This window comes from Enoplosus armatus, chromosome 18 (assembly GCF_043641665.1).
Source record: "Enoplosus armatus isolate fEnoArm2 chromosome 18, fEnoArm2.hap1, whole genome shotgun sequence".
Taxonomy (NCBI): Eukaryota; Metazoa; Chordata; class Actinopteri; order Centrarchiformes; family Enoplosidae; genus Enoplosus; species Enoplosus armatus.
This window is the reverse complement of record NC_092197.1, coordinates 8,877,556-8,892,029: the sequence shown is the minus strand read 5'-3', so window position 1 is coordinate 8,892,029 and position 14,474 is coordinate 8,877,556. Positions and strand designations below refer to the sequence as shown.

At 38.9% G+C, this 14,474-nt stretch overlaps 1 protein-coding gene across 2 annotated transcripts in view; it reads right to left on the bottom strand.

Annotated features, from left to right (window-relative positions):
* The window catches only part of LOC139301041 (astrotactin-2-like), a 241,614-nt gene that overhangs the window by 81,504 nt on the left and 145,636 nt on the right, over window positions 1-14,474 (bottom strand). For both annotated transcript variants that reach the window (XM_070924304.1, XM_070924303.1), the window contains one exon: window positions 1,978-2,144. In XM_070924304.1, the coding sequence (XP_070780405.1) occupies window positions 1,978-2,144 (167 nt within the window). The remainder of the gene's footprint in view (window positions 1-1,977; window positions 2,145-14,474) is intronic.

Here is a 14,474-nt window from a genome sequence, read left to right as displayed (position 1 = left end):
AAAAGCGATTGCTAGAGCCATTTGTATGTCACGGAAAGTGTGCACATTGATGGGATGAAAATATTTTTTGATTGACAAAAACAAATTCATCCTCCCGAGGTGCCCAAGTCAAGTGTACTGATCGCATTAGAGAAAGTGGACATTGCTGCAAATTGCATTTTGATGTTGGCCTGTTCACATAGTGTAAGGCAGCCTAATGTTCTGGGGAAAATTATGCCATCCCACACTGTGGACCTGACACATCTCAAGGAGAATTGGGATATCCTTCACCTGTCAGCCTGCTCCCTCTGTTAAGCTCCCACTTGCCAGAAACTGAAAATTTGTCAGGAGCTGCATATATGGTATTCATAGTTTCTTTGCGTCAGTCATTCCAGCACTGGGCCCATAATGGCATATGAATTAAGCAACTTTCAATGTGGTATGATCAATATTACTAGATCAGCATCTAGTTATCAGATAAGTGTCTCCCAATTGACCAACCTCTTGGACTTTTCTACACGACAGCCTTGAAGTAGAAATCCCCTCTGTCACGACGGCTGCATCATTTTTTTTTATTTTACTCAGTTTGTCTGCATCCACTTCTCACTTCCCCTAGGCCTATGTATTCCTTATGAATTTATTCTCCATCCATCCATCCATCCATCCACCAGATGCCCTCAGACTTTCCCACCTGTCCCATTCACCTGACTCCTACATCCACCTGCTCACCTGTTCCTCGTTCCCCAATTACCCCTACAGCATTTTTACCACCTTCGTGCCTTTGCTTTCCAGCCTCTGAAACCTGGAACTTGAACTTGAACCTGAACCGGAACCACAACTGGAATCTGTACCTGTACCTGTCTGTACCTTTTTCCTGCCCAACTCCCGTTAATCTGTGGATTCTTCTGTTTACCATGCCAGTAAGCTTAAGCATAATCATTTTCTCATTCAAATCACTGAACAGTTCCTGCCTGGTCGTCTGCATTTGGGTCCTTTTCCCTGCTGCCTCGTACACACTGGCTTGACACCCACAGAGACGACAGATGTTAGAAGAAAATAGAAAGTGTGTTGCAGTAGTGCAGACAGAACAAGCAGACAGTACAGTTGGCAAGTATGAAGAAGTTGCCTGATCGTTATTTCTGCTGTGAAATATCACTGACAAACATGACACAAACAGCCTGAACCCATTGATCCATCCTACTTGGTGTATAAGCGGTAAAGGTAGTGTTGGTAGGTGTGGAACATGATTTTTTGCCACCCCTTATAAAATACTGGGAACTGTTGGAATGGCACAGTGTACCGCAGTTGACGACCAGCTGCATGGCCCTTCATGACCACAATATAATCTTTTTCAAACGGAAAAGATTATATTGTGGTATATAAGAAGGATTACTATGCCATGTAACACAATCTCGTTCTAGGGAAGGTGCTAAAAAAACTATCAGCTCAGAGGAACATGTGTGGGATGAGAAAATGGGGAGTTCATTGAGTGAAAGTGTTGCTGAATAACGTGCAGTAAGTGAAGTACGCATGGTTCAATAATAATCCTTGACACACCGTTTGATTACCAGCATTGAAAAATTCAAGCTTCTCTGCAGACAGATGGGATACCCAGTAGATCTATTGGAGCTATTGATGTTGATATCACTGGTATTTGTACACTATAAACCGTAAACACGAATACATGACAGGATTTATAAAAGCTTGCCATCAAAGTTGGCCAGAAAATACTGCAAAGTTGTGACTCATGGACTTCATGATATTCTAATAGGATACATATGAATATTACAACAATTACAACACTTTTAATATGTAATCTTGAGCAAATGTCTTTCATCACATATAGATGATTTGGTAATTATGAAGTCACTGGTTATTTCTTATTTACATATCTCACTTCCTTTGCCTTGTGGGTATTTGCATGGGGAAGAATTTCTTGATTGAAATATCACCAGCCTGCAGACACCTTTTCTATGTTTTACTGTTAGTTATTCTCACCCGCAAAACATGAGCACGTTGCTGGAACTGGGGTCATCTTCAAGGGGCACAAGCTGCTGGAGACACAGCTGTTCACAGCCTCCATTGAAGCCATCCGTGCAGTCAATGCCCCTGGAGTAGTCATAGCAACCTGAGCCATCCTTCATTGGCCTCAGCCCTTCAGGACACTGCAAGAAAAGAGAGAAAGAAGGAGAGGTGGTGGGAGGAAGATGTAGAGAAAGGGTGAGGAGGAAGGCATAAATTAGGGAAAGAGAAGAAGAGCGTAAGGCGCAGAGGTCAGCGTGTGCATTTTAATCAGGATCAGGCGGCACTGAGGAGGCAAAGATAGTAAGATGGGGAAGATGAAAGAAGGGAAGTGGGCAGTGGGATTCTGAGAAAGGAGAGAGAGATTCAAAGAAAGAAGAATTAAAGATGGCAGGGGAACCCTTATTCATCGTAGGTGAGGTGGATGTCTATACCCTACCCAGGTCAACAAGGAGTGCAAGCAATGATAAGGAATATTGGAGAGAAAAGGGGAAATAATCAACTTCAGAAGCGTAGTAAAAGAGTGGTGTTGGATATTTTAAACAGAGGGGATTTGAGGAGCAGAAATTATCTTCACACTCTGAAACTTGAAATGATATTAGGGGCAAATTGAGACTTATCACAGGACAACATTTTGTTGTTTTACAGTTTCAGTCACATTTCATCATTCAGTTTAAGTTCAACTTTCAGTTTAGCGTTGATACCAAGCAACCTCCACGCAAAACACATCAAATCACATTCACCTGAGCACCCAGGGAAACATTGGGTCCAATATCCTAACTTCAGATTGGCTAATGTACAGTACAGCATTTAATTTATGAAGTGTTTTTTTTTAATGAATTATATTTCCTCCAGCATGAGAAATACTAATTAAGCATGCATGCAACAACAGCAGATGCATTCTATAACAAAGCTGGACTCCATTAAAAATGCAATTTTACTTACCATTAATAACTCATAGACTTAATAGCCTACTGTTCATGATTTGGGTTGCATTATCCAATCTTGGAAGTAAACAAACGATTACACAAATAAACCAAAGAGGTTACAATTGATGAACTTTTCTGCTGGCTCAGCTTCTGTGTTAGAGGCAAGCAAAATGCTGATGGACACTGACGAGTATTGTCTTCCAGAGAACTACGTACACGAAGTTTATTGTGTTACAATACAATATTTATGTAATATTTTTATGAGCAATTAGAATAGGATTTTAATGACTTAGAGAATTAACTAACACGTTTTAAATACTTTTCTTGCTACATTGTTTTGTGTTCTTTCCGTAAGCATGATCTTTCTTTGTCACTCAGTATTATGTTTATTTCTTATGACATAACATACTAGAGTGTGTTGCTGGAGATGCTGGCAATTGCAAGATTAAATTAGAAAAATAAATAAATAAAACAAACCATAAGCGTTTTGGGTAGAGGCAGCAGACTCAACCCGTAAAAATACAATCAAGGATCTTTTATTGACACTGACAAGAGCAACATGTTTCGCTCAGTGCTTCATCAGGCCTATCGGATTTTATGGTATTTTTGTAATTTGGTGCCAGTGTAATATTATAGGTACTGCAAGTACTAATAACATAATATATTGCACTAATGGGAGAGGGGGAAAACATTGCTCTGCAGTGTTATTGCGGCCGGTTGTGCCTGTTTACCACCATCACACTAGAAGTGTCAAAGAGTTATATCTATAAGATGTGTTCAAGTGTTGATGGTGCAGTTGTCTTTTCAATTAAAGAAAAAGGAGAGAAAGCTGTGTACAGAGAATCAGTATGCCATCGAGAAGCTTGTGACGTGATGTTATATACAGCAACCTACTGAGTGAGAAGATAGATGCTGGAAAACAGCACTTATTTATCATTCACTTGAATGGTAGAGATGGGTGCATATACAATTAATACTATGAACAGTTTAAAGTCATTATGGGACAAATGCTCATTGAGTATTTGATGGTTTTTGCCTGCTGGGGCTAGAATCCAACAATCAATTTAGACTCTCACACATCAGCCACATGCTGAAAATTAGTCGGTTTTAACAATCAACCCGTCTCTTTTCTCAGAACTTCAAGTGCTGCTGTAATTTCGCCTTTGTTAGTATTGATGTAACGGTTCTGCTGGTTTAAAATGAAGACTGTGAAAGAGTCTGAGAACATTTCACAGTGTGTAGAGCACTGTATCAACACTTTCCCCGATGGCCACTCTGACTCATCCGGTTCCTCATGGTCGGTGTTGTACCTGCGTGGGATTGATTGTGGGCGTGTGAGGTGTGATGACATATCGTTAAATGTAGGTTTTGGTGTATTTCTGCTATATACAAAAATAAAGTAGGCCTACACTTACACCAGCGTGTTACCATTTATTATTTTCTGTATGAGAAAAATAGGAATCAGGAAACACAAAAAGAGAGGCGGTGTCGGTGTTGACAGAGCTTTAGAATAAATGTTTCCCCGGCTGTCATTGGTCAAATGCCCTCAGACATACCAATTATAGGGAAGTGTGTGTCTTGCTATTTATGAAAACCTGACTGACTGGCATACTGTAGACAGAGACTTTTGCAGTGTGTGACTTATGGTCAATGATTAATAGTTTTTTTAGTACACACGTTATATATCACATGCGATGAACACCACTGAAATAAAGGCTTTATGGAGGGACCTCCACTCCCACTTTTCCTCTTTCACCCAGACTGTGTCAAACGTTAAAAACATAAAAAGAAATACGGACAAAAATGTTTGTCTTGCCCCCTGTTGCCAGTCTTCTGTTTTTCCTGAAATTCCCACGACACCCCCCAGCACTGTTTGACTGTACAGACTGGACAGCGTTCAAATCCTCTTCTAACAACAGAAATGCGACTAATGGATCTTGACTGTCAATACATCTTGTTCTGCAAAGGTCTCTGAGATCAGCAGAAAACAAGTTATGGTTTTCCTTTGTAATAAACCTTGGGTCACAAAAGCAATTAAAGGCATCATTTGGTGAGTTTTAATAAAGGTTATGTAATGCAGGACAGGGAAATTAGGAGGGGAAATCAAGTCGGAAATAAAAACTGGCCAAATTGAGATACAAAGGGAAGATTGAGCCAGAGCTTAACAATGTGAGAGATATTTGGAAAAGCAAGAAACATATTATTGAGGCTATCAGTATGGAAGTATGGACGTTACCCTGAATGCTGTTTGTTCTAATAAACAGCTAGCTACTAGGGGAAACATATCACTATTTTGTTTTAAATACTGTGAGCCTTTCTGCCACAAATTGTAGGAGGAGCTCTAATCCAACTCGAAAAAATCTGTTTCTGGGTGCTTAATACTTGTGTAGAGCACGATTTCTTATGCTTTCTCCTCTTTTTTTCTCACCAGCAATAAAATCTCAAAATGGAAAGCACACCACTGCCGAATGTGAAACCTCAAAAGCCTTGAATGCCCTCAGAGCAGCAGCTGCTCTCTAGTTACCAAGGCTTTTTTTTTTGCGAAAATCATCAAGTATAAGATTTTAATGCAGAACAAACTGGAGAGATAACAGGTAGATGAGCTGAGGATACCACCTTAAGTGTACTAAATGATGCATTTAGAGAGAAAAACATCCTTAAGGTTAAAATGAAATCCAGAGAAGTTTATAAATTAAAGTGTGATGGTCTTGCAAATGTCTATTGTTTTACACTAATAATTACCAGAGCAATTATGGAAATAGATACATGCTGACTCAGTTATTGTCAGCTTAGCCACAGGAGGGGTTACGGGTCATGGGACTGTTATAAGTCTTTAGTTTTGCCCTAAAGCTATTTGATGATCAACAGCACAATTTACTCAACACCAGCAGTGACTCAACTAACAGTAATCAAAGGGGCTCTTTTCTTCTAATCATGAGTTTTTGTTCTCATAATTATCCTTCTCTCAAAATCATGTTATCATATTAAGATTACTATCTCATAAGATTGAATGAATGCAGTTTTCACACAATGGGTACAGATGAATCCTCAAATAAGGTTACATCAGCTCTCTCTGGGCTGTAGACATTTTCAAAATTTACAAAAACAAATGAAGCGATAACATTTTTGATATCTTAGGAGAACCGCTGCCTAACACTTAAAAAAGGATAAATGCGGAATAAACGCTAAGCATTGTTCACGTGTCTTCCGCACAAAGTCCCATATGTTCCACATTCAATGGAAAAGCTCTCCAGCCTCAGATCCATTTACTGTATCTCATGAATGTAATGCGAACTTCCTCAGCAGAGTAAGATTGGAGCCATTCATCACACAGAGGGGCAGAGCTGTGGGACTAGCTGTCTGTAATTCAGAATTGTCATGCAGCACTGAACGGTTGAATAAAAGGACTTAAGGTTAGCCATTAGCGCTGCCCACTAGCTACTTGCTCTTTCTGCTTGGACAACTCTCCAAAGACACAGGATTTGCATTTCAGATAAATGCTTTCAGTCAGTTCTTCTGCAGTGATTCTGTGAAGGCAGCACAACGAGAACCAGCCAGATATTTGCTACAGCCTTTAGGAAAAAACTTGTCTAAGAAACACAGAAACAACTTTATTGACTGAGATGTTGTTACTATAATTACGTGGCTTGGCGGCTGATCACTAATTGGAAATACATGAAAAAACATCCTGGCAATTGAGTAATTACTTATTATTGAATATGTTAAATGTTTGAAAATGGGACACATTAGATCCAAATGTGGGTGTGTGTTTGTGCTTACAAATTTGCAAGTTAAATCAAATATAATTAATAGCTTTAACTCTTAGATTAAATTTGATGGATTGGATGTTTACATATTATCTTCTCTCTCTTTTACACCTGTATGTCTACTTCATCCTGGAGTGTAGGCATATGACAGCAACATAAAACACTAAAGGTTGACTGTGAATTCTCTGGGGGGAATTACAAATGAGAATTTTATGACACCATTAAGCACCAGAGAGATGGTTTTTCACTTCTCTTTAAAAACACAAGGTAAGAAGGTTTGGAGAATCAAAGGAAAATGAAAAAAGTAAGTATGCATGAAATATAACGGAGCATACGTCTCCCTATACATTATATCCTGCACATAGATCAGCCCCACAAATTAAAGTTCACACATTCTGAATGAATGCGATTCATTTTCCTAATTACCCATTAGTGTCCTAAGCTTTAATCAGGAACTGAGCATAATCTATTGAGAACTCTGTCTCTTAATGATCTTGTCAAAATTAAGAGGCCAGATGTTCGTGCATCACACATTTCAGAGACAGAAGAGACAGTAAGGAAAGTGTGAACAGTCAGTGATCAAGCATTTATTATATATTCCCACTGCAACCTTTGGAGTTAACAACAGAACATGGCTGTAAACGGTAAAGACTACAGGGAATCCTTTCAGTGATAAAAATATGGATAATAAGAAAACAATACAAGGAAAATGTGTGCAGAGTCAAAACAACACGCATACCAAAAAAAGTATTTGAAACAGCACAGCTCTAAATCACACTGACAGGTGAGGGGGGAAAAAATAAAACACTCTTAAAGTATATTTGACAGTCTAATCTGGTTTAGAGGTGGCAGAGATGTATGCCCTGCAGCTCCACTGCTGCTCAAATGGGTTAAATTAGGCACAACAGTTTTATTGCTGCTAGAGCAAAAAAAGTTGCCAGGGAGCAATACAGTCCCCAGTGACAAATAAGAAGTCTCAACCCAGCTGTTTGTTCCTCAAATTCATGTGAATTCATATTTAATACTTCATCTTCAGCGAGAAAACACACAGTTTTCTCTTAGCTATCGGGAATGGTTTTGCCCAAAGGCAAAAAATAGACTTCGCTATTTAAGATAGATTTAGCTTGTCTTTTTTGATTCTGATCCTCTTATTTTTTGTTGCCTTACATATGCAAACATACAGTATATGTGGATGGATATACATAAAAACATACTGCTTTGTTCTAGGCGTCAGTCTCTAACAGGATGATTTAGTCTTGAACTTAATCTTCACATCTCTGCACGGTGAAAATCTGCATTTCTGTGTTCATTCTACACTATGGAGACTGGCAGTATCTAAAGGCCACGTTGTCTCTGTTGTCTCTCCACCTTTATTTAGTGTTGACAATGCAACAGATGACTATGGGAGTGAAGGATAGCTTTGCCCTGCGACTCCACCAGACTCGACTGCTCTCAGTTCAGCATGATCGCCAAAGGCATTCAAGAGCGGCCGTTATTTGCTTTTTTTTGATGATGAAGACCAGGGAGACGCTGTCTGTTCATGATGAGTTATGGTTGTTTATGTCAGGAAAGCAAATATAGAAAATATAAACACAGTTTGTAGTTTTAGCAGTGTCCAAAGTTAACATTTTTTTTTGATTGGATCGTTTGAATTCATAAAATCTAAACTGAAATTTGCCTCTGGGGCAGAAATATACTGAGATATGAAGAGAGACAAATAGACAAATGCACCTCCTTTCAGATTTTGCTGAAGGTTATTGCAAAAATAGCAGCAATAAACAACAATTTGCTGTAACGGGTGAGCAATAAATATTTTCTGCTCGCCTTGATATCTCAATCTTGCCACAAAGAATACCAGACATTATCTGTATTTCATGTCAAAAACGAGTCCACCTGCGTTTATTAAATTACCAGAGGGGAGAGGAAATTGAAACAGTGATCTTCCTCTGGGTATCTAACTTGTTAGGTAGGGAATGAAGCCTGTGTGATTTCATACTCTTTCTTAATCCATTTAATGTTTGCTTGGGTGTGGAACTGAGCCAGGTTGAATTGACTGGAATTGATTCTAATTCAAATACTTACCTTGTCAAATAATATATAAAATATTGGACTCACCACCAGTGAGAGTGTCCTCTTAAACTAGAAGATTCTGATGCAATTATGACATAAAACTAAAGCACTGCATCAGTTGTTCACTGATGTTGCTCATACTGTATGTTCACCCATTCTGCACATTAGATAGATTAGATAATGTATATTGAATATATAAAATATTATATGTTTATGTGTTTTAGTTTTACTGTTATGCTGCACATACTTGCAAACATGTCTCTCTCAAGGCCTTACTGAAGTGTATTCCATTGTACACAGGTCTTAACTCCCACCCTTGGCTGCAGTGGCAGATATATGGATCTCTGTGGTGCCACTAAAGGACACACTTGATCCGGCATTTAACCAACAGTGTCACAGTGTAAGGATGAAAGAATTATTACAATTTGCTTTATAAAACATTGAAATTCAATGGTAATGGGGTAAACTGAGCTATGCTGTGCAGCGGAGCAGTGGGAGTCATGATGCTCAGTTGTCAGGAACACGGGACTGTGGGGACATACGGGTGGGGGGATTGGGGATGGTAGAGGGATTAGGGGATGAGGGTTTGCACTAAACTTTTGTTCGGGCGGAGCTGCCATTTTTTCTCCCTGCTGACTCTTTATGCAAACCAGAGGCAACCAAGCGGAAATCTGGCTCCACACTGACAACTCACCATTTAATTCCTGACTTTTGGAGTGTGCCACACATTTTAATAAACTCTTGCATACTGGGACAGTACAAGCGCCTTAAAATGAGATCTGAGATAACAGTATCCGTCTTCTCTAAACTGTTATAAACTACTGGAGTTTGACGGGCCAAAATTAAACTTTCGGGACGGCGGTTGAAGTTAAGAAATCCATCTTTACCAGCCCTGCATCCAAACAACTGTACCAGAGATGTCCCAAAAGGCACATCAACTGATGAAAGATATGCCACTAATATCCTACCATCTGCTCAGCCTCTGAGTACTTCCATTAGGAAGACGGATACTGTAGCTGGATACGACAATGTGCCATAAAGAAAACGATTCCACCATTTCCTAAAACCACAGAAACCACTGCATGCTGCAGATGTCAAACTTAAACTTCAAAAATGGCAAGCTACCAGAAAAATCCATGTTTACAGTGTTTTGAAGTTCACCAAGCAGCCTCAGGAGAGTTCACAGAGTGCATCAGTAATACCCCTTTCTCACACAAACGCCATGGATGACACGGCACATTGACCACAGGTTCAACGAGACTTTGACCATTCATTCTACACCACTGGGTGAATGCTAGATTGTTGCTGTTTGCACAACCCACATCTGCCCAATGAAGTTCCCTACCCTTTTCTGCTAATTAAAAAAGGCTTGAATTTCTGAATTTATATTCAATATGGCAGACAGCGCAGAATCATTTCTTGTTTTTTTCCACCATATCAAAAGCTGATACAACTTAAACTCCAGTTTTAATCGTCTTTTTGATCAAGAGAAATTCATGGAAGAAGCACTGACTGTAGAGCAACATGAGGTAGATTTGCAAAACTGGAAAGTTACAGAGCCTCCTGTTGTGTTAGTTGAGATACACATCATGTTCCCAAAATGTCTGGCATTTCAATCTGTCCAGAGAGTTTTCTAGTATATTCTTCTGGAATTGTATTGTGCATCACTGGCATGTATTTAGCCTACAGTAAGGCACTACTTGAAAAACTGCCTTAATACTTACTGCTCTCTGATAACATCAAAGAAAGCAATTATAATGCAAGGCCATTTAACTTTTTAGCAAATTAGCCACAACCAGGGTTCAAAATATGGGGGAGCTACAGGGAGCTCGGCTCCCATCAGAGAGAGTGAGACATGAACTCATCAGAAATTTAGAAATTTAGGGGGAGCTCTAAAATGTTGTAATTTTTGGTGCCACTGTTTATTTTCTGTATAAATGTATATTTACTGTATATTTAGGTTCCTGAAATACGTGTCAACATGCATATTTATTTGCGCATAACAATTTCTGACAATGTGTTTCTAATAAACACAATGCTGTCTATTGAAAGACATATCATAATTGTCATGGGATGCAACCTAGGTCAGGTCTGTTTAACAAAGTAACACAAACCATTGCCCATCCACTGTGCGTTGGCATTTGTGTATCTACTTCACACAGTGCAAAAAAGTAGCAAAACAATATAGAGTTTTACCCAGCACACTGCAACGGTAATGTATAACCTGTCCAACTGGTGTTTGATGAGCCAAGCGATGGAAAAGGAAGGCGCTGACACAAAAACATTACCCGTCTAAAACTGCTAACCTGCACTTACAACAGGTGTTGTAATAAGCTGAGGTTAGCGAGCACAGGAATAAACCACCTGTCATCCTCTCCGGCTCAGCAGCAGCAGAAAGGGAATACAGGCAAAAAAAAATGGAATAAGCAATGTCTCCAAAACTTCAGCACCAGCTCTGACTAGAACTTAATTCATTCCAAATGCATTTCAACTGTCTTAAGAGCAGCAGACAGCCTTGAGGGACTGACTCTGATAATGGATTTTAAGCCCTTCGTGTGGCATGTCGCTGCTCTGTGTTAGCACCCACTCTGACAAGGGTGGTTAAAATAACACCGACCCAAAAGAGTCAGAAAAGAAAATAATACCACTGTGTCTGTGATCCTCGAAGTTAATCTTTGAAGACTAGAAGGCTTTGTCAGTCTTTTTGTCTGCGTATTAATCAGCCGCACACGGAGGCGTAAGACTGTTCTGAATCATTTCAGAGTAATATTTCATACAACATTTAAACTAAAGCTGAATCACTCCTAGCTGACTATACCCTTAGGTGAGGTCCAGAGGAAAAAGAAGCTTGTATAAGACAGAAGACATGAGTATGTAAGCACTCTCTCTGCTTCTCTGCGTTTTCATTTCTTTATTTAAAGGTGATAACTCCTGGCAATTCTTTAATATGGTTCTGCCTGCGCTGATGATCCTCTGTGGGAGGAAAAAAAACATTGTATGGTGTCCATGTGTGCTCGCTTACGCATGTGTGTGAAAACTGTTAATAAAATATGCCATGATATATCCAGGGGCTTGACGTGGAATAGAGTTTGACAAACAATCCAAAGGCTTATTAGCACGTACTCATTCATATTCTATACACACTCTCTCTTCACTGTCTACCATGTACTTCCCACCTCTGGGTCTAATAAGGGTTCATCTTAATGGCATAGGTTTAGTATGAGAAACTATCTGAATATGATGCAAATACTACTACCACAGTGAAGATACATAAAACATGGGTAGGACCACTGTTACGGATGTCACTGTAAATTATTTTACAGATATCAGCTATTTTACACTATGCAAAGTATGAACATAAGCTAACATGACTGAATTTGCATGTCTAGTAATACCACAAAGTCCTACGTTAAAGATGTTTTAGTTTAATAAATGCAAATGTACTATGAAATGGGTTAAATTAGGCTCAACACTTTTATATGATAGTACAAAAAGTATGTGTTATAACATGCTGATTACCATTAAATCAAATATTCCTACATTTATACATTTAAATGTTGCATTCACTAAATTGTTGAAAAAATTAGATAATGCCACTTAAAATCATCAGTCATTAAACAAACAGAGGAAGGCATAAGATGCATGAAATACTTGCATTTGTTGGCCACATTTAATTGTGCTACGCAGGAAAGCGTGACACAGTGCACCATCGCTGTTCATGCATATTTTTGATAAATTATCCATATCGTGGGTGCTCGGGTAGTACAGCAGAAGAACGCCAAACAACTGCAGAGACCTAGGGTTACTATAAAGTGTTATCATATTATCAGTAACAAAATGATGGACATTATAAAGTCAGCAAGTTTGGATTAAAAGGCAATTACCACTAAATGTAGACAAAAACATATCTTTGACTTAAAAAAACAGCCACAAGCTACTAAATATGTCAAGAGTGGAAATTGTCTTGGTTTTGATGAATGATGGGGAATGTGACTCAGGTTTATTAATACGGAGTAGTCGCCATGGTAACACAGTGGGAGGTAAATTGTGGGGGATGAGTTGCAAAGGGCACTGGAAGAATAACTTGATCTGTATTGAAAAAAAACATTAAAAAGTGTCTTGCTGAAAATGTTACAAGCACTATGTAGGTATTTAATTTATTCTACAAAGTGATACATGAGTACATGATTGCTTGACACAATCGCAGGAATGTTAGAGTAGTAGCAATCCTTTATTTATTTCAGTTAAAAGACACAGAAGAAGAAAGAAAAACAAGAAAATTGCAGTATCAGTGTTTGCCTTTGGTCGACACAAACAACGAAAGGAGCAGTCGATTTATAGCCCCGTCCAAGCGCTTAATGACTCACCAAACCATCCTCCAGCAATTGAGATGGCTCATCAATTTAATTACTTTACAACCCAGGCCCGCCCCATGCTGTCAAAAGCCTGGCATTTGAAGTTTCCAGTCACCCTGTGCTTGTAAATATGCCAGGAGAAAACTCTCTTTTGCTCTGCAGTTTACAATATTACATCTAAACTCAAACTAAGGTTTATGAATCAAAGAGGGAAGTATGAAGACAGCTCCGTCAATAAACGCATTAAATATGTATTCGTAATACATTAGCTATATGTAATAAAAGAAGAATATTACAAATTATATTAGTACCACTACTTTAGTCTATTAATCTTTTTCAAAAGGCAATTTCTGTGTATTCCCTCAATTCCAAATAAGTAAAAGAAGTTACTGCAGGCTCACAGAGTGGTGGATATACCTTAACTAGATCAAAGCAGACAGTATTATACAGTCAAAAGTCTGTGTACAATGAATTCAGGGGCATACACACTACAACAGTTTGAGCCATAACTGCTTCTAACCCCATAGTGTCCATACATACACTGCAGAGCATAGAGTAACGCCAAAGCATACTAATTATGGCTGTAAACAGCATATTAAATATTACAGATTGCACGCTAATATCACAAAAGCCACGCTATATAGCAGATGGCATGCAAATTTAATGAGTGACATTATCTTGGGAAAGGAACATTAAAAAGAGGTGATTATGTAAATGAAGGAATTTTTAAATATATACCATGTATCACTTCAACACTTAATCAGTCTTTAAGCTGCAAAATCCTGCAGTGACTACTGAGCTGCACAAGCACTGGTCATTATTTGAACTTAATTATGCATGTTGGCACAGTTATTTTACATTTTATTTCATTTCTATTGTTTGTCACTTATGGGTCTCCTGATACCTGCATTTTCCAATGAACCCAAAACCTATGGGAAATTCGAGGTGTACCGTTAAGGCTAAAATACATGGAACGTGACAAGCTTGAATGCTTACATGGCCAGAAAGCATACGTCTGTAGCTCCTGTGTGTCTAGCCAGACTAAAGGCTTGAATCCAGTGGTACTGGTGTGGATCTGATCTGCTGCCCCACTGAAATCGGTTGTCAGCACCCTCTGAGCTGTGATAGCTAGTTAGCTCCAGCTCAGCACCAGTTCAGTTGACAGCAGGCCTGGGTAGGTGATAGGTATAACTACTAGGCCTTTTATCAGTAGGTCTATCACTGGCAAGCACATCTGACAACACCCCTTACTCCCAATAGCAATGTAGTTACTGTACACTTTACTATAGATATTAAACCAACCACTTATTAAATGGCAAACATAAACATTTTTATAAACACAGGTGAATTGA